Here is a 26,064-nt window from a genome sequence, read left to right on the forward strand (position 1 = left end):
AGAGCGCGACGATATCCTGCGCAAGTTTAGGAGTGAGTGCCTAGCAAATTCTTTAGTGGTATAGGGGAGTCCAGTTTTGCTCCAAATATTTTTCCAGGATTTCAGATTTTAAGCGAAGATAACGCTGGAGGCGGGCTTCGAGGACGGCGTGCCCTCTTGTGGACACAGACTATAAAGCGCAAGCCCTCCCTCCCCGCCCCAAACAAAACCCCACCAAATACCCCAAACAAACCAACAAAAAACTCCACAACCCTATAAGTATCCCTGTAAACACCAGGCTTCTTGCAGGATTCCCTTGCAGAAGGATTTTTTCAGGGTGGCTTTTACTGGAAAAATCTTAAATTGGTTCTTTTCTGGAAAGCTGGGTTGGGAGTTTTCCTCAAGCTTAGAGCAGGTGGAGAATGGCCAAGGACGGTTCATTTTCTGCATAGAGTGGGTAGGAAACCCTCAGGAGAGAGGGTAAACATCCTCCACTGGAGATTCTAAACTGTCGAAACCTGGCAGAGTCAAGAAAAATGTCCTTACAAAGGAGATGCTTTTCAACCTGTGCGGGGAAAGCCAGGTAGATTCCTCTTCCCTCGGCATAACCGGTCAGCGACGAATACACCAGTTCAATTACATTTTCCAACGCCACAGGGAAGAATAGTCCCAATGGCCTCGACCCTGCGCGGTTCCCGATATGTTAACAAAAGTGCACCACGTGCAGGAAGGTGCCTGTGACTTGTGCAGCAGTGGCTCCCCGTCTAGCAGAGAAAAGCATCTGTACTTCTCCAGGGCCACATCCTACAGCTTTCCCAGACTCTTGCCCCCAGGCAAACTGTGATGAGAGCAGCAAGTGAAACCCTTCTGAGTAGGGGAAAAATAAGTGCAGCGTTCAGAAGTTAAGGTCTGTCTCTTTCCTGCACCCTCAGAAAGGGAAAAAGAACACCTTCAGCCTAAATCCTAGCTTTCTGTGCAGCGCTCAAAAATCTTCAGCTGAAGGACAAATGTGTAATTAGTGCTTTCCAGAGGCTAAGCCCATGGCAGGCACTGGCTTCCCTCCAACCAATAGGTAACCGAAACTAGGCACATACAGACTTCAGGAAGACAGGGCAAGAATGTAGTCAAAGGAGACTTTCTTTTCAAACTCTCATTCAAAAGTGCAAAATTCAGTGCTCCAATTACACATCCCCCCACCCAACTTTAGCTACCGCTGTGGTCTCATTAAGATAGAGTCGTGGTTGACATTCACCTTCAGGGAGGCTTCTGCTCCAGTCTTGGGCAAAGACTTGTTCTTAGAGTCACTGTAGACTTGGGATCATTGAAGGAAAAGAGTGAAAAGAAATCTGGGAAGAAGTGGAGCAGACAGATTTGGAACCAAGCGTGGACATGAACTGTCCTGGGTTCTGGGATGATCAAACCAGATTAGGTGAAAACTTTATGCACTCAGCATAAAGTTTGTTTGTTTTGTTGGCCATGCATCTTGTGGGATCTCAGTTCCCCAAACAGGGAAAGCCCGGAATCCTAACCACTAGGAACCAGGGAACTCCCTGCACTCAGCAAGTATTTTTGAACTCCTAACAGGAAACAGGGACTCTGTGACTGAGAACTGAGGTGAACAAGGCCACAGTACTGGTCTCTCCCCTAGGAGACCTTGCTGTCTAGAGCAGGAGGGAGGGCTTATCAAACAAGCAATTAAAACCTGAGGTGGTAGGAGAAGGGGACATTCCGGTGCTGAGGAAAGAGATGGGGCACGAAAGCCTAGAGGAAGGGAGTCAATGAAGTCCTCAGTAAGAAGGGCTGAAAGGGCTAAGTTAATATTTGAGGAATGAGTAGAGAATCAGACCTCATAACATGAGGGGAAATGGGAGGGCAAAAAAGTTTTGCTGGTAGAAATGTGGAGAGAAAAAAAAAAAGGAAGAATAGAAATAATTTTATCGTGGCTTGTGACTAGAAGGTAATTTGGAGGTAAGTGTGTGACAGGAACGGTGACAAATGAGGTTGGAGATGTGGGCAGGTTAGGGCAGCAATCATTAAAATGTGGAAAGCTGCCCGAGCAAAGTGAAAAGAACTTGTCCTGTCTTAGGATTCTCAAAGGTGACAACAAGGGCTGCTCACTCATGGGTTGCTACCTGCAGTTTGAAGAACTGTACCACACGGATCAACGTAATCGAAGTGCAGAAGTATTACTAACATAAGTCTAAGAAAGAATCTAAGGAATTTGCAGCTAAGATGGGACGAGGTGGCCTGAAAGTGGTTAAGGCCCGGGACTGCTAATCCATCGTGCTCTGCCTGTGTGGGCTCGGATGCCACCCTCTGAGAAAGCTCAGTGAACAGCAAAGCCGCGAGGGAAAGCAGCTTCTAATCAGATATTTATCACGTCTCAGTTTAGACTTCCTTTTCCAGTTTTAGGGTAATGTGGCCATTCTTTTAAAAACAGAAAGTCCGTTTGCATGCGTACATAGATTCCTTTCTAGGAATAAAGCGAGGGGAGACAGTCGAGAGACAGCCCCTCCGCGCCCGGACCTGGGCACAGGTAACAGGGTTGGCGGCTGCTCCCCGCGGCGCTGGTTTCTGCATATAGCTTCGCTCCAGCAGCCGGTGAGCTCCGATTTCCGAAGCTTGACCAAGATACTATTGCTCATCATGACTGACGTGTGGTGGGCTGGATTACAGAGGGAAATGCTGGTTTTAAGGGACGAGATTGCAGAAATAAAAATGAAAACGAGAACATTCAGCAAGGTCCCACCGAGATTTGAACTCGGATCGCTGGATTCAAAGTCCAGAGTGCTAACCATTACACCATGGGGCCGACAAGGAATAATTTTGGAAAGGTATCTCTTGTGACAAATATCCATCTTTTAGGCACCGGCTCCCAACTAGTAAATTTTAAACAACGTGTTCCCCCCACCCCACCAACAAAACTGTACCGCCCCCTGGAGGGGCATTTTGAAAACGTGTGGCTGTTTTGGTTGTCTCAATGGCTCAGGGCACAACTGGCGTTGACAGGACAGGGCCAGAGATGCTGGAAGTCCAGCTGTGCTCAGGACAGTCCTATACCCAAGAATTATCGTTAGGACTGCACAACTTTTGTACTTTTGTAAAACGACATTTTCATCTGGGTTTTCAGGGACCTTTTCTAAGGGTGAAATCCCTGCTTCCACCTTTGTACCTCCCACTTAATCATCTTATATACAACTGGCAATGCTGTGTGGGACCTGGTTAGGATTTTGACTTTTATCCTGAGATGGGAAGTCACAGCTTCTGGTTAAGTGTCCTGGGAGACTCACTTTTGGAATATATGAGAAGTCTGAACATTCTGGGCCACCACACAGTTACGAAGCCAGACCACATAAAAGTGCTCTGGCAGACAGTCCCAGCCCACAGCCAGTGTCCGTTGCCAGACATGTGGGTGAAGATGCTTCCAGACGATTCCAGCCCTCAGAGGCTGTCCCAAGAATCACAAGTCAGTGACCCTCCACCTGGGGCCCCAGACATCTTGGAGCAGACAGCCATTCCTGCTGTGCTCTGCCCTAATTCCTGATCACAGAATCCATGAACATAATAAAATGTTTTGTTCCACCGAGCTTGGGCTGCTTATTATGCAGTAACAGTAACCTGAACAACTCTAGAAACAGGAATTTTCCTGATCTACTCCCTTAGTTTTACCCAGTAGGACTGTCCCCAATTTTTTGCCACTATAAGTAATGTTTTAGTGAACGTCAGTGTCTTCTTATGGGGCTATTTAAGTTTGTCATATATTTTCAAAAATGATTGTTTACAAAATTGTTGGGCTTGCGTGGGGTTTTGTGAGAATGGGATGATTAGAGATAAGAAAACTCCCCTAAAGACACCATCTAAGTGCTATGTACGGTTATTATATTAAGCTGTAAAAAAACATTTGTTGGGGTGTCATTCATTGAGTGTACATTCCAGGCTCTGCACTTGGTGCTGGGGTATGGCTGAGAACAAGACTCCTTTGTTGGAATTCACCTCTTTCGGGATGGTTTTGCAATAACACTGTTTGTTTCCCTGGATCTAGAGCCTTGCAGAGGCGGCGCCACCTCGTCTTGCGTTGCAGGACATCTTTTTCAGAAGCTATTTAGAAAACATGCAGGCTGCCAAGGCTCTGTGCAGAAATTAAGTTGGACTAAGAGAAAAAGACACAAGAAGCTCAAAACTGCTCACCCCATAGCTCCCTTTCCCCAGCCACAACGGCCTCTTGCAGTTCCCAGAACACACTAAGTACCTGACTTGGTTACTTGTTCCTTTTGCCTGGAACAGATTTCCCCAGGTAGTGACTCAGCACTTTATGCCAATGACTCCTCCACAACGCCTTGTCTGCATACCCTACTTAAAATTGAGATCCCCAACTTCCTATCCCCTTTCCTGCTTTATTTTTATCCAAATCACTTACTAAGGAGCTGATATATTAAGAATTTTATTAATTTATTTTTTTATTGCCTAGCTTACCCCTTCCCTCAAAGTGTCACATGAGCAGGAACTTTCACAGGCTTTTTTTTTCCCTTTCACAGGTTTTTTTTTTCCCAAGAAACTTTCACAGGCTTTTTTTCACTGTGTATCCTCCATACTAGCATAGTGCTTGTCACATAATCATAGGTGCTTAACAAATACTCGATGATGAAATAAATTAATTTCCCTTTTGCTGGCTGATTGGGTCACATAAAATCATTGGCTCTACAATGATATGCCTGATTTATAACTGGAATTGGCAATACTTTCTATATAATTCTTCTTCCCTTATTGTATGATGCTTAATTATTTCCCTGATACATATATTGTTTTATTCAATCCAAACAACTTTTTGATGAAACCGGGCTGGCTTTCTACCCCTGTTTTGCGGATAAGGAAACTGGTACGAGTTTCACTGACTTGTCTGTGATCTGCACAGTGACCAGAATGGCATTTGCCTCTTTGTCGTAGTGAAGTCACCCCTCGGTGACCTCAGATCATCCATTTTCTGGTATTTTGTTTTGTTTTGCCAAGGAACCATGGCCTTGGTATCTAAGAGTTCTAACTCCTACCTTCATTGCATGGAGAGGGAGAGGAAAACCTGGGGGCCACTAAATGAGAGGTTGGTTGGACCTCTGCTTGGTTAAGCTTGCTGGTCTCCTTCTCACCCCTTTCCCTTTCTTCCTGCAGCACAGTTTTACAAATGACAAAGTTTTGTTTTAAAATTCTAAGTCTGTAGTCTTTTTTTGTACACACAGATATTGAAGTTCTAAATCAACACATTTGAGAGCCTAAAGGGTGCTAACCTCTCCCATATGTAAGTGCATCTTTGGGGGCTCTCATCTGGGAATTCAGTTTTATAAACCTTATGTGGGGTTCTTTCCCAGAAGTTGAAGAAAGGGTACAGAAATAGAACCTGGTCATAACAGGAGCAGGAATAGATGGATGAGGTTCTTTGAAAGCACTTCCAAATCTCTAATGTTTCTCAGATATTAAGAAATCATGCAAATGTAAAATGATATAAAAGTGAAATTCCAACAATTTAATGACAGATATGTGCACGGGAGTTGAGATGGAATGCTAGAATCCGAGCAAAGGAAAGGTGAGGTGTGAGGATTGTTGGTGACCTCTACCTCAAAATCCTCCAGGGAGACAATTAATTCATGCTAGATTGCAAGTGTGACTGTTTAAGATACAATTATACCAAGGATAAAGAGAGAGAAGTTATAGTACTGTTAAAGATTTATGAAAATGTTCCTTAGGAATCAGGCTACTTCATTTACTTTCTTGACTTTCTAAAGCAATTTGTGACCAACAAATTGGTCAGTCAGGCGAGGCATACTTCTCATTACAACTAATATAGTGAATTCTAGTTTGATGAGCATCTCTTGTGAATTTTGTTATCGTGAATATATTCCTCAGATGTAAGAATCCTAATAAAGTCCCAGCTTGAAGGATTCCATTGTTACTTCCAGTTTATAACAACTAAGGCTCATAGAAACACTGGAAAGGGAAGCAGGCCCTCCTTACGCTCTATGGATTCTCGCATCTCTGTTACAACTTCTGTCTTATAAACCTGCTGAGACAGACTAAATAGTAGGTTCTCATAGAAGAATATGAGGTTATAGAAAACAAATTTATTAAAAAACCTGCATGAACGAAGGTGAGGAATGTACCTACTAAACATATGAAAGTAACAAAAAACAAAGAATACCCTTATTATTGACAATAAGCCAATCTGTACAGTAGAGAGGACTTCCTGGATGGTGGAAGATAAAGCCCTTTTGAAGGATAAAATCCTCTGCAGCCTTTTTTCTGTTTTTCATGTAAAATATGAACTCAGGCCTGCTTTTTCTTATAATATTAACTACTTAAATTTAAGAACCTAACCTTAAAAATGAAAGTCTATAATTAATGATTCTCAAAAAAGTAAGATGTTCCTCTACCCTGAAATTACAGTTCCAATCCTCCTTCATAAAAGTAGTCAAAAGAATTTGATCTAAAGAGTTGTCAGATTCTCTTTCTCCTGTCCAATATGGAATTCTCTGCCGGTATTCAAAACTACCCCCGAGTTGTCTGTTCTCAGTTAATAAAAATGTGGGAGTCTCATTTGATTTGTAAGAGATCTCCTAGGAAGTCCAAACATTAGACATTGTTGCATATTCCTTAGATATAGATCTATGCAGTTTGCAATTCTGATCCCCTGGCTGGCTGCAAAGGTAACAATGTTGTATTTGACATCTCTTTTTAGGTGGTTAAAAAGAGGACTACTAGTTCCAAAACGGACCAATGGTACTTTCTTTTTCTCCTTCATGCTCAGGGGAACAAAGAAACTCCTATGACTGCTAGGTTAATTTAACAAGTAACGTGAGAGTCTGCTTCATTTAAATAACCACACAACACTAAATTGGCATCTTGAATCGTGAATACTTCAGAATCTTATTTGATAAACGTTTCATGGTTCATACCTAATGGTTTTATACTGAAATCCTGTCATCGTTTTGAGAAGCCCAGTCCTGTAGACTTTAGTCCCACTGACCATTTCCAATGCCTTGAATGTGATGTCCACTTTCTTACTTCAAGTACCCAGAATGCTGTTTTGTACACCACCCTCCTTTATTGGTAATATTATTTATTCTGTGCTCCTTGGGCTTTCCATGCACATCTCTACTGAAGCATTTATTATCTTACCTGTGTTTTGTTTGTTTATTTATGGACAATGTGTACATATGATTCAAAATTCAAAGTGCTTAAAACGGGCACAATTAAAAAGAGCCTCCATCCATCCCTGCCCCTAGGCCATCCAGCACATTCCGCATTCTCTGGTTAATCTCTTTTTCGTGCCTAAAATACATCTCTGAGTCCACAGCACCTTTTCTTCCCTCCAAGGGCACCGCACCTTAGGCCTCACCTTATCCAAGATGAACTCAGCTACTTCGGGAGTTCCGCCTTTGTTTGGAACAAGGAAGGGGGCGGAACGAGAAATGCGAGTCTTTCCCTCTCGAGTTTCTCTAGTTTTTAATTTGGTCCGAAGAATTCAAATAAACGGCTGCCCCCCCCCCGCCCCCCGCCTTGAGTACACCTTTTTTCCACGGTTGTCTTTAGAGTTTCGATTTATCTGTACTTTCAACATGGCAAGGCCACGGCAAGGCGGGGAGGGGCTAGGGTTAATGGTGCTGCTAAGAGCCACGGTAAGGTCCTGTGTGCCAACATCCAGGGTATCACCAGGCCCGCCATCCGGCGCCTGGCCTGCCGCGGTGGAGTCAAGTGCATCTCCGGTCTCGTCTACAGAGACCCGCGGGGTGCTGAAGGTCTTACTATGAAATGTGACCATGACGCCATAACCTACACCCAGCGTGCCAAGCGCAAGACGGTCACCGCTGTAGACTTTGTTCTCTCAAGCTCCAGGGACACACCCACTATGGCTTTGGCGGCTGATTGCATTGTATCTTGTATTGCTGTTTTCAATTGTAAAAGCTCTTTTCAGGGGTACCTATCTTTTCTTTTAAGGGGTTATCTGTTCAGATCACGTATTGTAGCTGAAGTCTTGTTCCTTAGTTCCTGCACTAGTGTACGGTCATCGTGGTCTGCTGCAAAGTGATACGAGAAAAAGGGCTATGCAGTCAATGGGTCTGGGGTTCCTGTACACGTAAAAATGGCTTCCATTCACAATGCTTACAGGCTCCCAGGCGCACTTATAGAATGTGCTAAACTGCAAACATTTTAACCTTGGGGCTTCCTAACTGTGAAATTAAACTAGTATCTAAAGGGAACCAGTCCAGTGACCTCCTGGATTTCCCTGGCGTTGTCATTGTTGTTCTCGAGGTTTTCAGGTATTGTCTGTCCAGTCAAAACCTGGGGAGACGGGCTAGATGAATCAAAGAACATAGTGTTGACACCAGAAGTGCTCGCCAAAATGCACTTCCTTGTCTGAACATTTGTCAGATTAACACCAAATTTGGGTTAAACGTCACCTCTTCAAATATTACCCAAATCCAGCAAAGACACCTCCTCCTTCTCTCTCCCCGCCACCTTCCCCCACCCCCCGCACGGAAATGACAGACAAGGCGCCCCAGCTCTTTCTTGAGAAGTGTTAAGTAGCTCTGAAAAGAGCCTTTGGGTTTGGTAACGCCTATAAACACATTTACTTGGAGCTGGTATACTTGGTGACAGCCTTGGAGCCCTCAGACACTGCGTGCTTGGCCAGCTCTCCAGGCAGCAGGCGAACGGCCGTCTGGATCTCCCTGGATGTAATGGTCGAGCGCAATGCGCCAGGCGCGACGCCTCGCCCGCGATGCGCTCGAAGATGTCGTTAACGAACGAATTCATGATGCCCATGTCCTTGGGCGAGATGCCATTGTCCGGATGGACCTGCTTCAGCACCTTGTACACGTACACGGAGTAGCTGTCCTTGCGGCTGCGTTTGCGCTTCTTGCCATCCTTCTGTGCCTTAGTCACCGCCTTCTTGGAGCCCTTCTTCGGGGCAGGAGTGGACTTCCGCAGGCTAAGGCATGCTGAAGTACTGCTATCGAAATGAAACAAAGGACCAGGAAAGTAAAAGGCGCTTCTTTAACAACAAGGGTTTATGCAAATAAGGTGGGATAAAGGTGGCTGGTGATTGGTGATTGTTCTCCAGTGACGTCATAGCTCAATTTTTGCCCAGTCAAGGTAGGCATCCTGCATAGTGGCGTTTCCATTGGCCTAAATGAAAGTAAAATGTTAGCCAATCGTACCGCTTCCTTTTCGCGCCTAGCAGGGCCTATAAAATATGCGTTTTTAAATTTTTGCTTCTTATCTTTGATAGCGGTTGTTGATCCCGAGCCATGTCCGGGCGAGGCAAACAAGGCGGCAAGGCTCGCGCCAAGGCTAAGACTCGCTCTTCGCGGGCCGGGCTCCAGTTTCCCGTGGGCCGAGTGCACCGCCTGCTCCGTAAGGGCAACTACGCCGAGCGGGTCGGGGCCGGCGCGCCGGTGTACCTTGCGGCGGTGCTGGAGTACCTGACGGCCGAGATCCTGGAGCTGGCGGGCAACGCAGCCCGTGACAACAAGAAGACGCGCATCATCCCGCGCCACCTGCAGCTGGCCATCCGCAACGACGAGGAGCTCAACAAGCTGCTGGGTAAAGTCACCATCGCGCAGGGTGGGGTCCTGCCCAACATCCAGGCCGTGCTGCTGCCCAAGAAGACCGAGAGCCACCACAAGGCTAAAGGCAAATAGAAGTCTGGATTAGTTTAATGCAGCTCAAGTTTCTCAATCAAACCAAAGGCTCTTTTCAGAGCCACCTACAGTTTTCTGGGAAGAACTGAGCACTAGGTTTATAAAGCTTATACTCTAGATAATACTTAGGACCATTATAGGTGAATTATACCAACCTCAAAACTTGTGTTAGGAAGTGATTTCCACTCCATGTTAAAGTGTGTGAAATAACCTATAAGCTTTGATTCATCACCATTGGCAGATTTGAGAGGTTATGTGGAGTGAGTCATTCTTAAGTATTGTCACCTTCACCTCTACCCATCATGAACCTCTGGAAAGCACAAACTTCTGGTGGAAGGTCAATGTGCCTTTTTGTGGCAGTTTTAAGACATTTTTGTTTTCTGGGTTCTAGACATCCTGAATGTTCAGGGATCAAACCAAACCTGTATCTTAGGTCAAAGGCCATTTTTGGAGCCGTAAGATACCTGAGAAAGACCTAATTTCACATCAGTGTACATTACCTTTTACATTGCTGATTAAGGAATATTTAAATACTCAGGCTTCTTATTGGAAAAGTTAGCTGAGGTGCCTGACAATTATACTCATTGTTTATTATTGGGTTCTCAAGTATTTTCCAAGCTCCCTTGCACCCATCCATACAAACATGTCTACATAAGTCGATGATCATTCGTTTCAGGATAAAAATGCTAAGTTCTAGTTTAAAATGCCGTTTTCTTAGTCTTTTTATTGTTAAAAGACCCTGTACTGATGGGATTAGATCGTTTTTTCCTTAAAAAAAAAAAAAAGCTTGCCTTGGTAATTTCTAGGCCCTGGGGGGAGGGGGAGGATCAGATGTATCAGATGCCAGGCAAGGAGGCTCTCCTAAGGTTCTGCCAGTTGCTAAGGAACTATTGGATGTAGCTGCAAACCCAAGGGGTGTGTAGCTTGCGGTAAACATAGGTTACTGGTGGGGAATTAGATTCTTTAAAAACAAAGGAATTACATTCCTAAAATAGAAAAATAAATTGTGCTGCAATGGAATTGTTTTATATTAACTAACAATGAAAAGAAGCTCATGTAAGGATGGGTTTCCCTATGAAGTTATTAACCCTTTAATTCCGCACATGCAAATCAGATTGTACTTACAGAAAAAATTTTTAAAGTTCTTAAAATTCGTGTTTGAAGGAAAGCTGAGGGGTGATGGTACAGCGCTGCTATTAACCAATTGTGGCCACTGATCACTGGATATGTGGCTCGTTTGAACAAAGCAGTAGACATGCAATATGCACACTGGATTTCAAACTGCAAAATAAAAAAAATTAATGTGAAATATCTAACAATTATATTGATTACATGTTGAAATGAATATTTTAGATATATGGGGTTAAACAGAATACTACTAAAAATAATTTCTTGTTTTTATTTTGTTCTAATGTTGCTAGAAAAGTTTCTGTTTCTTATGTAGCTTGTATTTATTTCTACTGGAAATTGCTGTTACAGAGCAAACAACTTTACAGGAAAAATGAAAAAAATTGAGGTCACAGATAACTGACACTGTCGGAGGATTGGGGGAACAACAAATAAAATTTTCGAGTCCTAACCAGTCCGGTTACCGGTTGGATAGTCCTGGTCTCCTTTTGTCCAATCAGCTTGTGACTCTCGCTATAAATAGGTGGCTAGGGGGCGCCTTTATGCTAGCTGAATCATCTAGTCATGGCTCGCACTAAGCAGACCGCTCGCAAGTCCACCGGCGGCAAGGCGCCGCGCAAGCAGCTGGCCACCAAGGCGGCCCGCAAGAGCGCGCCGGCCACGGGCGGCGTGAAGAAGCCGCACCGCTACCGGCCCGGCACGGTGGCCCTGCGCGAGATCCGCCGCTACCAGAAGTCCACGGAGCTGCTGATCCGCAAGCTCCCGTTCCAGCGCCTGGTGCGCGAGATCGCGCAGGACTTCAAGACCGACCTGCGTTTCCAGAGCTCGGCCGTGATGGCGCTGCAGGAGGCGTGTGAGGCCTACCTGGTGGGGCTCTTCGAGGACACCAACCTGTGTGCCATCCACGCCAAGCGCGTCACCATCATGCCCAAGGACATCCAGCTTGCCCGCCGTATCCGCGGGGAGAGGGCGTGAGCCTGACGGTCTCCCATCCACCCCAAAAGGCTCTTTTCAGAGCCGCCTACATGCACACTGAAAAAGGACTGTTTCCCTGCTAATTACTGCTACTAGCTTTGCTTGTGGGAGACAGGTGAACTTTATACATTGTGATTTTCTAAGTACTAGGTGTATGTGTTATTTCCATCTCCCAATTTAGTAAAACAAGTGGTTAGATCTTTCTTACATTCCTAATTTCTCTTTAAATTAGAAAACACTACTGCTACGATTAGACTGTCAGATGTAATCATGCCCATTCCTTTATCTGAGGGGACTTGTGAAATGTAGGACCTATGATTTCCACATGGGATTTAGGGTGATGCTAATATTTTACCAAGTTAAAATGATCTAATGCTTTCTACTTGGATTAACACCTTAAGCAAAAAATAATTGAGTGTCCCCTCCCAGGAATCAGCCTTCCTATGGGAAAAAAGATTTGATGGGAAGCAGTCGTCCCCCACCCCCGCCCCGGGCACATCTAAGGCCAATTTCTAATCAGATTGGTATTCTTGAGTGTGTAAACAGGGCCTTCTGGCTTGGGGAACTGAGATATTAAGTCAAGAGGGGCCCACAACAGAGATGGCCCTTTCTGCTGGCTGGGTAGGGCACCCTCCCCTGAATATATGCAGTTAGTATATTGCTTCCCCAAGTAATCTTTAAGTCCTCATTATTTGAAGATTTATTCAGGGGAAATGAGCAGTCCTAGTTATGTGTACATTTCTAATTATGTGGATACAAATATTCCATGTCTCTAAACTATGTGCTGAACTCCGGTAGTGTTATCCTTCTACCTAAGCTTTTCTGGAATTTCAACATAATTTCATCATTCCATACAAGGAACTTGGATTTTTGCTATAGTAATGGCTCACAAAAATGAATACTCAAGACACCAGACCATTTTGGATCATGCTAATGGGTAGATGGTGATGCCAAGTACTAAGATAAGATTCACTGGGAAAGTAGTGATGATGTTCAGTCTGGGATATACATTTTGAATTCCCCGGAGATCTACAAGAATATCAGAAAGTAGATGTATATGTATGTCTGAACTTGAGATAAGTCTGGGATGGACATAAGATTTGGAAGTCATTAGTATATATAAAGCATTGAAACCAAAGGACTGGCCTAGAAATCCCTCTGGCTCTTCCTCTCTTGTGACCACTCTGCCTTATTTGCCAGTATCGAACTTTTTGTCATTTGCCTGCATACACAAGCCATGAATTTGGTGACGCTCATTTTCTGCTGGAATCCGTACACTTTCCTCTATTTCCCGACTTCCTTTAATCCTCAGACCAAGTGTTACCTCTCACAGATCTTATTCCTCTATGCTCCCCTTATATTCTGAGGTTACTTATCTTGCTACTTTGTTCTTTACTTACTTTTGTTTCTTCCCTTTAGATTTTCTTTAGGACCGGCGGCGTCTCATTAACATTGTATCCTTAATGCCTGGTATCCAAGTGTGTGATATTTGTTGAAAATAAGCCTAAGTAACGACTGCGTATCGTAAGTGTTTTAAAACAACTCTTTAAAAGCAAATTTTAAGATGCAGGATTTACTATCTTTCTGACACCCCAAATGAGTTTGTGTATCATTCACAAAAAACCACCTCAGGGCCCCTCCAACAGATGCTTTGGCTTCATAAAAACTCACTTATGCCACTTGCCTAACTCCCACACGTGGATCTAGATAGATGAGTCAATAACCTTGTAACTTCACTGATTGAAATTAGTCTAACACAAATGTCAATTTTGTTGACTTCTAAATAGCAACTGTGAAATACGGAACACGAAAAATATGGATATCCTGGGACTGAAGCCTAACTAGAGAGTATCAGTACTGCACTTCACAGAACAAATTAAAAATGTACCAAGTCGTGTCACCTTTTTTATGACGATAGAAGTGGCTCTGAAAAGAGCCTTTTGTTGCTTCGAAGCTTGGTCCCTACTTGGCCTTGTGGTGGCTCTCGGTCTTCTTGGGCAGCAGCACGGCCTGGATGTTGGGCAGGACCCCACCCTGCGCGATGGTGACTTTACCCAGCAGCTTGTTGAGCTCCTCGTCGTTGCGGATGGCCAGCTGCAGGTGGCGCGGGATGATGCGCGTCTTCTTGTTGTCACGGGCTGCGTTGCCCGCCAGCTCCAGGATCTCGGCCGTCAGGTACTCCAGCACCGCCGCAAGGTACACCGGCGCGCCGGCCCCGACCCGCTCGGCGTAGTTGCCCTTACGGAGCAGGCGGTGCACTCGGCCCACGGGAAACTGGAGCCCGGCCCGCGAAGAGCGAGTCTTAGCCTTGGCGCGAGCCTTGCCGCCTTGTTTGCCTCGCCCAGACATAATTCGGCACTAACCGACGCTCCCAAAGATAACTGACACAAAAACTTTAAAACGCACCTTTTATAGCCCCTGCTGGGCGCGAAAAGGAAGCTATACGATTGGCTAACATTTTAGTTTCACTTAGACCAATGGAAACGCGACTATGCAGGATGCTTACCTTGATTGGGCAAAACTGAGCTATGACTTCACTGGAGAAGAATCACTAGAAACCTTTACTGCACCTCATTTGCATAAAGCCTTGGTGTTAAAGAGGTACCTGTTGGCGTCCTGATCTTTCGTTTATCCCTTGTATCGCAGTTCTTCGCCATGCCTGAGTTTGCCAAGTCCACTCCTGCCCCGAAGAAGGGTTCCAAGAAGGCGGTGACCAAGGCCCAGAAAAAAGATGGTAAGAAGCGCAAGCGCAGCCGCAAGGAAAGCTACTCGGTGTACGTGTACAAGGTGCTGAAGCAGGTCCACCCGGACACCGGTATCTCGTCTAAAGCCATGGGCATCATGAATTCGTTCGTTAACGACATTTTCGAGCGCATCGCGGGCGAGGCGTCGCGCTTGGCGCATTACAACAAGCGCTCGACCATCACCTCCAGGGAGATCCAGACGGCCGTGCGCCTGCTGCTGCCCGGCGAGCTGGCCAAGCACGCCGTGTCTGAGGGCACCAAGGCTGTCACCAAGTACACCAGCTCCAAGTGAGTCACTGATTGCAGAGCGATTGATCAGACTTTCTCACACCCAATGGCTCTTTTCAGAGCCACCTACACTTTCCGAAAAAGAGCTTGTCCGTTGTTAGGTCTGTTTTGAAATGTTTCATGTTCTCTTGAATGTGTAAGTATAGCTTTAGATTAAAAGTTTGTACGTTTTTGGGGGAGCCTTGATTCTCATGCATTTTTGCATGTTCGTTACAGTTACCTTTCACTATTATAAGTAGATTTCGTGTACTTAGTGAAGAACTAATAATGCATGTATCCTTCAGTTTGCAGAAGTTTTTGAAGATAACTCATTGCACTGCAAGTAGCCAGAGCATCGCAATAACTCCTGGGGTTTTCTTTAATCTTATCTCTGGATCCTATCCCGATAAGCTACCTAGTTTCTGGGTCCTATCCAATAAGCTACTTAGCTACTTACTGCCTATGAAATTGAAGTAAGGAATTACTTACTCCTGGAGGATTCAGAAGTCGAAGGTATTAGTTGACAAGGAGGCCGAATTCGCAGCCAGTGTGTCTGAGTGCTTCCTCCCTAAGCTGCAACGGGCCCACAACCTTATGCATTATTAAAATCTCAACCTTAATAGTTGGAAGCTGGGGTAATTTTAAGATCGAGTGCTGACAGGACTTGATGACTTAAGAGTTACGAGACAGCATAATGTAGATTGTTTCATTTTCTAGTTTCTCACCTAGTTCCCTCTCCTTTCAATGTACCCCACCTTGCTCCACCACCTCCCATACGTAACTGTAAAATGATAAGCATTGCTAAAGGGATTAGATGGCTTTTAGTCATGGAGTAAACAAGAGCAGTTTGAAAACTAAACCTGAGTCCTTTCTCTTGTAAGAGAAAAGAGTTGGAAATTTAAAAATTTTTCCTTCACCTCTTCAGTTCTCTTTGAAATTATACCTTTCCTATGTTGGTAGGAAAGCCTGGTGCCTCTGAAAAACCCAAAGGCGTTTTCTTTTTTCTTGAAACAAGTTACAGTGTTTAAAACATTTTAATGGAAACACAATAGGAAGAACTAGTGTCCCCAGTACATTACAGAAATTAAAGAGGGTACTTTATCACTGGCAAATAAACCCATAAATCTTGCTTGCTGACCACTTGATCAACCAGACAAAAAAAAAATCATCTATCCCCAAATTAATTCTGAATGTAACAAATAGATTTGGGAAACCATAGTATATAGAACAGAATAGAATTTTAGTAATAGCTCCAAGTATGATGTTAAAGGCATTTCATTGGTGGATAAAAGAATTATTTTAAAAATCTGGCTGATTAAGGAATTGCTAGGGAATTGTTTAAAACTGTGCTATGGAGAATTAATGGGAAGGAATAATAAGCAGACATTAATAACTTGTTATTAAAAACTCAAGGGAAATTGAGTTAAATACACCAGTGTAAAGAGGTTTTAAAAGGGCATATGCAGCATTGCATACATTCTCTTTGAAAGAATATGTGCTTTTATCTATTCAACAAAATACCAAATTAGCTACCAGCAGTGATCTCTGTATGGTGAGATAACGAGTTTTGCCCTTTTCCACAACACTAATGTTTTGCGTGCGCATTCAAAAGCAATTGTTAAAGCCTTAAAACATGGTAACAAAATAAGTTACCACAGCGTGAAACAGTACAAAGGAACAGAGAAGGCCTCTTTTTCTTTTTTCTTTGTCAAATTCCCCTCCCCCGCTTAGGGAGGGTCTTCCCGCCTTCAGGTTCTCAGTTCGGTCCGCTACCGGACGTATAAAAGCTTGCATCCGCGAGCTGTAGAAGCAAAGTTTTGTTGAGCTTCAGTGAGTGCTCGTTATGTCGGGTCGTGGGAAGGGCGGGAAGGGTCTCGGAAAGGGGGGCGCCAAGCGCCACCGCAAGGTGCTGCGCGATAATATTCAGGGTATCACTAAGCCCGCTATTCGGCGTTTGGCTAGGCGTGGTGGCGTCAAGCGCATCTCTGGCCTCATCTACGAGGAGACTCGCGGGGTGCTGAAGGTGTTCCTGGAGAACGTGATTCGGGACGCTGTCACTTACACCGAGCACGCCAAGCGCAAGACCGTCACCGCCATGGACGTGGTCTACGCGCTCAAGCGTCAGGGACGCACCCTTTATGGCTTTGGCGGCTAGAGTGTTCAGTTTTGTGTCTGTTCTGTTAATATAAAGGCCCTTTTCAGGGCTTCCTACTTTTCGCTTGTAAGGAGCTGTGATTCTCTAATCTTTTCATTGCTTGGAGATGTTAAAAAGAGTATTCAATTATTGTACTTTAGCCTGCGAAGTTGTTTTGTGCTTATTCTGGGACGCGTGTGTTCCCAATCCCGCCTAGGTACAGCAGGGGTCGTTAGGATCGCTATCCAGTCAATTCTTTACCTAAGGATATATTCACGCTGAGTTGGTATGGAATCTTTAGTTGTGTAATTTGCTAAAGGAGGTAGTGGGGGAAGTCTTGCAGATGCCTACGTTCGCTACTACGTAACTTTTTCTTTTACAAAGTAATTTTTATAGTTGAACCACCTATTAAAAGTGGGGTAACTTTGTATCAGTTAATACACTGTACCACTGGCAAGGAGTCACACACAATCTGGAGTCTGGCAGTGTTACTTGGAAAAAGTGTATTCAGATCCCAAAGTGGGAAAGTGTTTTATAGAAAAAGAATTCGTCTTTAAGGTTAGTTAGTGACATCTCTGCCTCTCTAAAGGTAATAACTATCTTGTCAAATCAAGCTTGCAGGCATGTTCTATGTGCCTGGAGGGATAGTCAGTAGCCTATTACTGGTCTGGATCACTTTTTTTTTTTGGTACGCGGGCCTCTCACTGTTGTGGCCTCTCCCGTTGCGGAGCACGGGCTCCGGACGCGCAGGCTCAGCGGCCATGGCTCACGGGCTCAGCCGCTCCGCGGCATGTGCGATCTTCCCAGACCGGGGCACGAACCCGTGTCCCCTGCATCGGCAGGCGGACTCTCAACCACTGCGCCACCAGGGAAGCCCCTGGATCACTTATTTACCACAAAGGATAGGGAGAACATTTTAAACTTAAATTAGTCCACTCATAGAGTCAAGTGAGTAAAGGGTTTTTTGGTTGATTTTAAAAGGCGAGGCTCATAATTAGCGCTCATTAAGTCTTAATTTATGTATTTGGTGAAGTGGTGAATGTCACTGGTGACAAGAACTGGGGAGGGACAGTTATAGTAATGGATTCAGATAAAGCAAAAGTACAAAATTCCTGGTCCACGTATGGAGAGCACATATATTTTCTTTAGACATATTTTTCTTAATTTTTTTGTCATTAATGTAAGCATGTTAATGAAAAATGTACTTGTTTTCTAGTTGTGAAAAATCGTCCGACTTGGCACCGCTAAGCAGACCCACATATATTTTGGACATAAAAAATAATCTCTGTTTAGGATGTAAAAGATAAAAATAAATATTTTAGGAGTTGTAAATGTCCTGTTTTGTGACTTTACTACCAAAGGGATGCAAGATGGTGAAACGTTTAAGCATAATCCTTAGAAGCAGACGGTTTGGGATTAAACCTGTACCGCCATTCTCCTGTGGTGAGAACGGGTTAAGTTACACATCTTTTCTGGGCCTTAGTTTCTCCATTTATACAATTGTGTGATAATGATATTGATACCTCGCTCAAAGGATTGTTCTGAGGATTAATGAGTTGATAAATGAAAAGTGCTTAAGCACCAGTGCCTGACAAATAGTAAGTGCAAAGTGAAGCAGTTATTACTCATCTATGCCTCATCCCTAATTGCATCACAACCACATTCCAGATGAGATTCTCTAGTCTGTTATGGGGCCATGGGAAATACCCTAAAGTCAATATGTTTTTTGAACCAGCTTTTGCACTTGGAGATATTATCTTGATTATTCCTACAGTGTCACACCTGTAAGTTTGTACTCACATTCTGGGTGGTAAATAAAAGGCAGGAGGAGCCTTCCTTAGCCTTCTGAGGATGATCACAGCATAACTGGATAGGTTTGCTGTGATTTTTGTCTTTCTCTTTCTCACTTTCTATCAACCTCATCGCATTTTTTCTGAATAGCCATAGAATTTAACTTCCAAAGAGAAACCCAGACATCATGTGGACAAAAGATCTGTCTCTTATGTGAAGGCACATAAGAATTCCTATGAAAAAGTTGTTTGTTTAAATAATAACTGGTCTTTCCCTAGACCAGTTAATCAGAATCTGTAGGATTGGGTCACCTCAAATACAACTCATTAGCATTTCCCACTTCTAGTGGTCCCACAGGCCTTTTCAAATCTAAGGGGAAATCTCGGTGTTTTAATACCATCTTTTCATCAATTTCAACTTTAAGAGAATGCTCTCAAAGGCTGTGGAACTCTCAGACCCAAAGCTCAGACCCAAATTAAGGGACAAAGGATCAATCATCCTTTGTTGCAATGAGAGGGCCTGTCCAGGAGTTCACGTCCTTACCTTTCTCCCAAGAGAGGATTTAGTTCAAAATTCATGGGTTTATTTTATCTGTGGTTAATGGATTAAAGTTTGTTGCATAAAAAGCTCTTGCTATAAACATCTGCTAGGTTCAGCGGTTATAGAATCGAGACATCAGAAACCAAGGACACCTTCTTGGCTTTCCTTTCCAGCTGTACTGGGAAAACTACCCTTAAAAAAGAAACCATAGGAGTTCCCTGGTGGCGCAGTAGTTGGTGATCTGCCTGCCAATGCAGGGAACACGCGTTCCATCCCTGGTCGGGGAGGATCCCACATACTGCAGAGCGGCTAAGCCCGTGTGCTACAGCTGCTGACACTGCACTCTGGAGCCCGAGAGCCACAACCGCTGAGCCCGTGCACCACAACTACTGAAGCCCGCACGCTCTAGGGCCCACATGCTGCAACTGCTGAACCGGCATGCTGCAACTACTGAGGCCCATGCTCCTGGAACCCATACTCCACAACAGGAGGTGCCGCAATGGGAGGCCCACTTACTGCAACAGAGAGTAGCCTCCGCTCCCCTGCTTGCCACACCTGAAGAAACCCCATGCGCAGCGACAAAGACCCAATGCAGACAAAACAAAAAACAAAAAACACAACATAGTCTACACTAAAACCTTAACAAATAGAAAAAAGCATCGTGACTAAATACCCTGAGAATCAGCATGTATTACTTAACACAGTTTCATTGCTTGTTCAGAACTCTAACCTAGTGAGTATACAGGGAAGCTCTCAGTCGATAGCATCAGAAATGTTAGTTAATTAATTCATTTATTCATTAATATTACTGAATGACTGCTGTGCTTCAAGCATTGTACTTGGCACTAGTGATACAGCAAGGAAAAAAAAGTCTCTTTTTACTAGGGAAAGACAGAAAATAAACTAATATACAATCATTTTTCTACATCCAATGGCCAATTATTAGTCTTCATTTTTTTTGACCTATTGGAAACACTGACATAATTGACCATACAATTTCTCTTTGATATACTTTCTTCACTTGGTTCTCTCTTACCAGAGGCTCTGTATCTTTTGTTAGCTCATCTCTTCTCCCCAGACCCTTAATGTTGGGGGATACAGGGCTAAGTTTTTACTACTTCTTTTTCTGTACTCATTCGCTTGAAGATCTCACCAAGTTCAGACTTTCAATGCCATCCGTACATTAATGATTTCCAATTTTATATTGCCAACCCAGGCTTCTCTCCTAAACCCCAGACAGACATACACCCAATTTCTTTCTCTTTTTCTTTTCTTTTCTTTTTTTTTTGCGTGGGGGTTGGGGGCGAGTGGATTGCAGTACCTTAGTTCCCCCACTAGGGATTGAACCCAGGCCTCAGCAGTGAAAGCACCGAGTCTGAACCACTGGACAGCCAGAGAATTCCCCACAGTTCCCTATATTTTTTCTTCACATGGATATTTGACATCTTAAAGTTAACATGTCCAAAATAGAATCCTTAGTATTCCCCCCTCCTAATCTTTCATTAAAACACTCCCCCATTTAGTTGATAATTACTTCATTCTTGTCCATTCAATTCTTCTAGAAATCCTCTTGATTTTGCCTTCAAAATATATATGGAAACATCAATTCTCTGTACCACTATGCTACCACCCTGGCTTGAGGACCGTCTTCTCTCCCCTAGGTTACTGGCTTCAGTTTCCTTAATATTTTTCCTACTTCCACATTTGACTCCCCACTGTCCTGTGGGAAGGTATCTTGATGCCCTGGTAGCCTCCAAACACACTACCAGGCAAGCTCTCCCAAGGCATAAAAAGACTCAAATTAAATCAAAATGTTGGGGATGCATGATTTTTTAAATCAATTTAAACACATAACCTGAGGCAAGGGGAAAGATGTGAGGTAAGTTAAAACTTAAAATAAGGTTTCAAGGAGATGGGCCACAGTAGCTGAATCATGGGTTACACAATGTTCAGATATCTTTCTGCTGCATCAAACTTCCTTACTGATGGTTTGGTTATGAAGCCCAGAGTCCAGGTTTGGGCAAGAAGGTCCACAGATAGACCCTGGCCAGTACCTATCAAAGAGAGATTATTACCCCTGACCACATCTGTTGCTTGCTCACCAATTTGCCTGCCATATAGCCATGGGTTTTATTTGTGTTATCTTGGGCAAAGGACGCTTGGGGGCCAGAATGGATAACCCATATCCCAAATATATTTAGTGTATCAGGAATATTTAGTGCCTCATGTATCCCAGGCATATTTAGTGTCCAGGTGTATCAGGTATAACTAGTGCCTCAAGGATCGTGCAGATCTCCTGGTCCTTTCTCCTTATACTTAACACACATGTGCTCTACTTTCTAACTACTTATCTATACAGTGCTTAATACATCTTATGAGCTTCATCCATCACATTTGTTTCTCTGTAGCAGAATTAAATCTCTGCAAATAGTATAAGAAATACATATTTCATAATATTTAGGAAGCCAAGAATTTGATTAAGTATGCTCAGACCTTTAGATAGGTATTTTATAATAGAGTATTTAAATTTTTATCTTTTGTTTAACTTGGTCTGTTTTTTATTAATATGACATCGTTGTGAAAAAGGGATGAAGGCTTACTTGTTTAAGAGGAGTGGTTAGTTCTAAGCCTATATTAATAACCACATTCTTATGAAAAAGGATTCTGTATAAAATCCAATCACTCTTCTGTAATGTTTTGTACACAGGGCCAATCAATCTATATTTTATATTTTCAAAAGTCATTGTTAAGTATTACTGTTTATCAAAAGTTCTTTTAATGGAATATTTTTCTAAAATTTGAGGAGTCAGTTTGAAAAATATAGCAACTGAAAGTATAAAAAGGTTTTAGTAAAGGACCTTTAGCCACAATCAAATCAGTTCATTCAGTCCAAAGTGATTAATTCTTGGGAATTCCCTGGCGGTCCAGTGGTTAGGGCTCCGCACTTCCACTGAAGGAGACACAGGTTCGATCCCTGGTGGGGAAACTAAAATCCCCTCATGCCACGTGGCCAAAAAAAAAAAAAAGTGATTAATCATTGCTTTGTTGATCTTGGGTTAAGCAGCCTGCTTCTAATACGGCTTGCAAAATCTTAGATCAGACCTGTGGTAGAGCCTGACAGTATCAAGTACAGTTATTTATTAAAGTTCTTTTGATGTTTCTTCTGGAAAACTCAATTTCAGATCTGTTTTGTAGCAAGGGCCTTTAGAGATAACTGTATGGAAAACCAGCAACTATCTGTTGATGATAAAAGAGAAAACGTCTGGTCAATGTATTATATTAATCAACGTTATCAGTATGGAGTAGGATAGAATCCCCAATTTAGATATGTATTATGAATAGTGAGGACATTGACATACCTCCGAGTGCCCTTTGATATATGCCATAAATTATTTGCTATTATTGTCACCAAATGAGAAGGTATTTATACCTAGGAACAAAATCTGTTGGCAGTTTTTTGTGTCTTTTATATGCATATAATTATGGTCTACCCAACTTAAAAAGTATAACCGTTAAACATTTATATCAATAACATTTTATCTGGTTAACTTAGGGATGGATGTATAGTTTCCTCTTTGTTCAAATATTGCACAATATATAGAGAACAATTCTCAAAACTGTATATGCTTCATTACAAATATAAATGAGAGAACAAACCTTACCTGTGGTCTAGTGGTCACAACTACAAAAATAACTTAGATATAAATAGATAATACCTTAATGGCTTCATTATTCAAAATTTGGGGGTCTGGATTTAGAAAAAGTAATATCAAAAAGAAATCAGGCTATGAATGTAATAAGAGATTTCTACAGCCAAATACTACAATATTGGGTATAAGATAGCATTTAAACTATACACAGAATGCTTAGGGATTTTTTTTGACTGTTGGGTTTTTTTTTCTTTTTTAAAGAACTGAGAGACTTTTGTCAAAATTATTCGAGAAATCAGTGGAAAGCCACAAATAGTAATAGACGCTCAGAAAATGTTGGGGAAATATAATTAAAAGCAAAATCTCCCAATTCAGAAAAGCTCTCCAAAAAGGGAGTAGGAACAGAAAAGTTTTACTATTGCATAAGCATTAAACCAGAACGTGAAGCACGTCACAGGCAATTTGCTAAAGGGATTGCAAAGCAAAGAGAGAAATCTCTTTTATACAGTTAAATGGGTACAACCCATTCAAACATTATGTAGGCTTAGCAATTTGGAATCTTGTGATAAGGGAAGTTAGGCCTCTTTCCGGAACAGATTGTGTTATCTTCCTTGATTGTATTTCAAAGAGGAAACATTCCTGAGTTGGGAGACTGGCTAGATGAGTATTTAGCACTTGACATTATGAAGATTTACTGGTGAGGCAAGGGAATTTTTAACTTCAGCTATAAAATATGTAAATCTGGTCATTGTTTTCTCATTTTTTGTACATGTGGGCAATTGTCCTTTAGTCTGTGTCTCTGCATTAGTCAAGCTTTCACCTTTGGCTTTGGGTTTTTTCCTATAGCTTCTAAGACCTGTGGGAAGATACTAAGGCCTCCTTTGAGATTAGGTCTGGATTTCCTAATCTGTTAGGAAAAACTCTACCAAGGATCTTATTTTAATTAGTTCTCCTAGTTTAGAGGGCTGCCTGTATTTTTTCACCGTAGAGAACATTTCTGTAATGCGACCTTGTTTCTTTTATAATTTAGTTGAAATGCCTTTTAATCACATCCCACCCTCACCAACTATTCTGAGATTTTACAGTGAGCCTGTCCTTTATCAGCCTTCCATACTGGAGTGTTAAAGGCTATTTAACAGCCACGGGCTTGTTTCTTGAGCAGAGGACACATGGAGCTAGAATAGGTTATTGTGATCGAATCGTTTATGTATACTAAATATGCTACTAATTAGTGAGGAGCCAGGTGCACTTCTTTTCCATCCCTTTCTAAACAATCGCTTGCACTCATCTACAAAGAGAAATGCCACTCTGGTAAAACTCTCAAGTCATATGTATTTGGGTGGCCCGTTTGCTTCCAGCTTATGACCATCTAAGCTTTCTGTGCTCGAGCAAAGAAACTTTCACAGTAAATGGTGTAAGTTGTGCTCCTAAACAGTTAAGGGTAAAGAGCTAAAGCTAAGAGCCTAAGTGTGTGGAGAATGTGAAGCGTGAAAAAGCAAGCTCAAAACAAACCAGCATCACGGCTCCTCAGTTGAAAAGATGGGGGCCCTGAAAAGGGCCTTTTGTTGAACAAAGAGCGCGAACACTCAGCCGCCGAAGCCGTAGAGAGTGCGTCCCTGGCGCTTGAGCGCGTAGACCACGTCCATGGCGGTAACAGTCTTGCGCTTGGCGTGCTCTGTGTAGGTAACAGCGTCCCGGATTACGTTTTCCAGAAACACCTTCAGCACCCCGCGCGTCTCCTCATAGATGAGACCAGAAATACGCTTCACACCTCCACGCCGGGCCAGACGGCGAATAGCGGGCTTCGTGATGCCCTGGATGTTATCGCGCAGAACTTTGCGATGACGCTTAGCGCCCCCTTTTCCAAGGCCCTTACCGCCTTTGCCTCGACCAGACATGCCGAAAACCTGGAGGATTAACAGAGATTAACTTCCAGGCCTCCCAAATGCAGGCCTTTATACGTCCGTTGGCGGACCGAACTGAGAACCTGAAGAAAGGTAGCGGGAAGTCCCGCCCCGGGAGGGGGGAGGGGAATTTGACCAAAAAAAAAGCCTTTTTTGTTCCTTTGTACTGTGTTTCACACGGTGGCAACTATTTTGTTACCGTGTTTAAGGCTTTAACAATTGCTTTTGAATGCGAACGCAAAACATAAATATTGTGGAAAAGGGTAAAACTCGTTATCTCACCACACATAGATCATTGCTGGTAGCTAATTTCGTATCAATATTTTGGTGAACAGATAAAAACATATTCTTTCAAAGAAAATGTATGCATTGCCGCAAATGGCATTTTGGAACCTCTTTGATTACATTTTAACCAATTTCCCTTATTTAAAGAGAAAATACATTTTTTATGTCTGCTTGTTATTCTTATGAATGCTCTTTAATACAGTTTTAACCAACTCCCTAGCAGCCAGTTGTTTTTTTTTAATAAATCATTTTTTTCCATTTAAGAAAAATTTACTTCTTCATCTACTTGGGTATATACTATACTGACATTTCTAATGAAGGATAGCAGAACACACCGCTCCCAAATATCCTTTAGCATAAGGATTATTTTGAGCGGATTGTTTCTGAGAAAAAGCAGATACAGAAGCTCTAAAAACAGAATAGAATTTACCCCTTTTTAAGGGAAATTTACATTTATATGAGAAATCTCCATTTGTAAGGGTACTCACTCAATGTGCCAGGAAGAGAAAGATAACTCACAAGAAACTTACCAATGGAGAAGGTGCAGGATTTAATCGGCCTCCCCTTGTTTACTGTGCTCTTCTGGGTCACCTCCTACAACAGCCCCCCACCCCACACCCATGTCTTTTGTCTTTAGCTGAAGATGATATTTAAAGTGGCGGTTCGGGCCACTTCTGGGAGTTTTACTCAGTTCCCCTCTGTTTATTCCATGTATACATGAGACGTACACAGTATTACACTTTGTTTTTCTCTTGTTAGTCTTTTTTTTTTTTTTTTTAATTACAGCAGGGTGTCAGCCACAGAACCAGTGAAACTAATGTTTTCATATAAACAATTGAAATAGTAAGCATAGATAAAGGTCTGGAAGAGGAGAAATTTATAAAAACCACAAAAAACAACCTTAGGGGTAAGGCATTGTTTGGGAGCCTCAGAGATTCGTATTGTTGAAGGCTCCCTAATTCTCTATACTTAGTGTCT

The 26,064-nt window shown here is 42.9% G+C and overlaps 7 protein-coding genes, 1 non-coding gene and 1 pseudogene across 8 annotated transcripts; 5 read left to right on the plus strand and 4 right to left on the minus strand.

Annotated features, from left to right (window-relative positions):
* Positions 1-2,719: 2,719 nt before the first annotated feature.
* On the minus strand, positions 2,720-2,791 carry TRNAQ-UUG (transfer RNA glutamine (anticodon UUG)). Its single transcript has one exon. It is a non-coding gene; the product is annotated as a tRNA-Gln (tRNA).
* Positions 2,792-7,583: 4,792 nt separating this feature from the next.
* Positions 7,584-8,036, plus strand: LOC115802012 (histone H4-like). The gene is given in 3 exon segments (XM_089918488.1): positions 7,584-7,619; positions 7,622-7,844; positions 7,847-8,036. Coding segments are annotated over 3 exon segments (303 nt in total). The 3' UTR covers positions 7,891-8,036.
* Positions 7,592-9,128, minus strand: LOC111168484 (histone H2B type 1-L-like; annotated as a pseudogene).
* A 104-nt stretch (positions 9,129-9,232) lies between these two features.
* LOC149748164 (histone H2A type 1) lies at positions 9,233-11,241 on the plus strand. The gene has a single exon (XM_089918483.1). The coding sequence runs from the start codon at positions 9,276-9,278 to the stop codon at positions 9,666-9,668; it is 393 nt and encodes a 130-aa protein (XP_089774609.1). The 5' UTR covers positions 9,233-9,275; the 3' UTR covers positions 9,669-11,241.
* An 87-nt stretch (positions 11,242-11,328) lies between these two features.
* LOC115802482 (histone H3.1) lies at positions 11,329-11,815 on the plus strand. Its single transcript, XM_030761056.2, has one exon. The coding sequence runs from the start codon at positions 11,361-11,363 to the stop codon at positions 11,769-11,771; it is 411 nt and encodes a 136-aa protein (XP_030616916.1). The 5' UTR covers positions 11,329-11,360; the 3' UTR covers positions 11,772-11,815.
* A 538-nt stretch (positions 11,816-12,353) lies between these two features.
* On the minus strand, positions 12,354-14,156 carry LOC149748165 (histone H2A type 1-H). The gene has a single exon (XM_089918484.1). It carries the CDS (start codon positions 14,118-14,120, stop codon positions 13,734-13,736), a length of 387 nt encoding a protein of 128 aa, XP_089774610.1. The 5' UTR covers positions 14,121-14,156; the 3' UTR covers positions 12,354-13,733.
* Positions 14,157-14,363: 207 nt separating this feature from the next.
* LOC111168448 (histone H2B type 1-L-like) lies at positions 14,364-16,476 on the plus strand. Its single transcript, XM_089918485.1, has one exon. The coding sequence runs from the start codon at positions 14,427-14,429 to the stop codon at positions 14,805-14,807; it is 381 nt and encodes a 126-aa protein (XP_089774611.1). The 5' UTR covers positions 14,364-14,426; the 3' UTR covers positions 14,808-16,476.
* Positions 16,477-16,582: 106 nt separating this feature from the next.
* Positions 16,583-18,732, plus strand: LOC111168450 (histone H4). Its single transcript, XM_022562162.3, has one exon. The coding sequence runs from the start codon at positions 16,626-16,628 to the stop codon at positions 16,935-16,937; it is 312 nt and encodes a 103-aa protein (XP_022417870.1). The 5' UTR covers positions 16,583-16,625; the 3' UTR covers positions 16,938-18,732.
* Positions 18,733-24,434: 5,702 nt separating this feature from the next.
* LOC111168485 (histone H4) lies at positions 24,435-24,827 on the minus strand. Its single transcript, XM_030760231.2, has one exon. It carries the CDS (start codon positions 24,793-24,795, stop codon positions 24,484-24,486), a length of 312 nt encoding a protein of 103 aa, XP_030616091.2. The 5' UTR covers positions 24,796-24,827; the 3' UTR covers positions 24,435-24,483.
* Positions 24,828-26,064: the final 1,237 nt, after the last annotated feature.

This window comes from Delphinapterus leucas, chromosome 10, assembly GCF_059928025.1.
Source record: "Delphinapterus leucas isolate spDelLeu-1000000601 "Yukka" chromosome 10, BTC_Dleu_Yukka2, whole genome shotgun sequence".
NCBI lineage: Eukaryota > Metazoa > Chordata > Mammalia > Artiodactyla > Monodontidae > Delphinapterus > Delphinapterus leucas.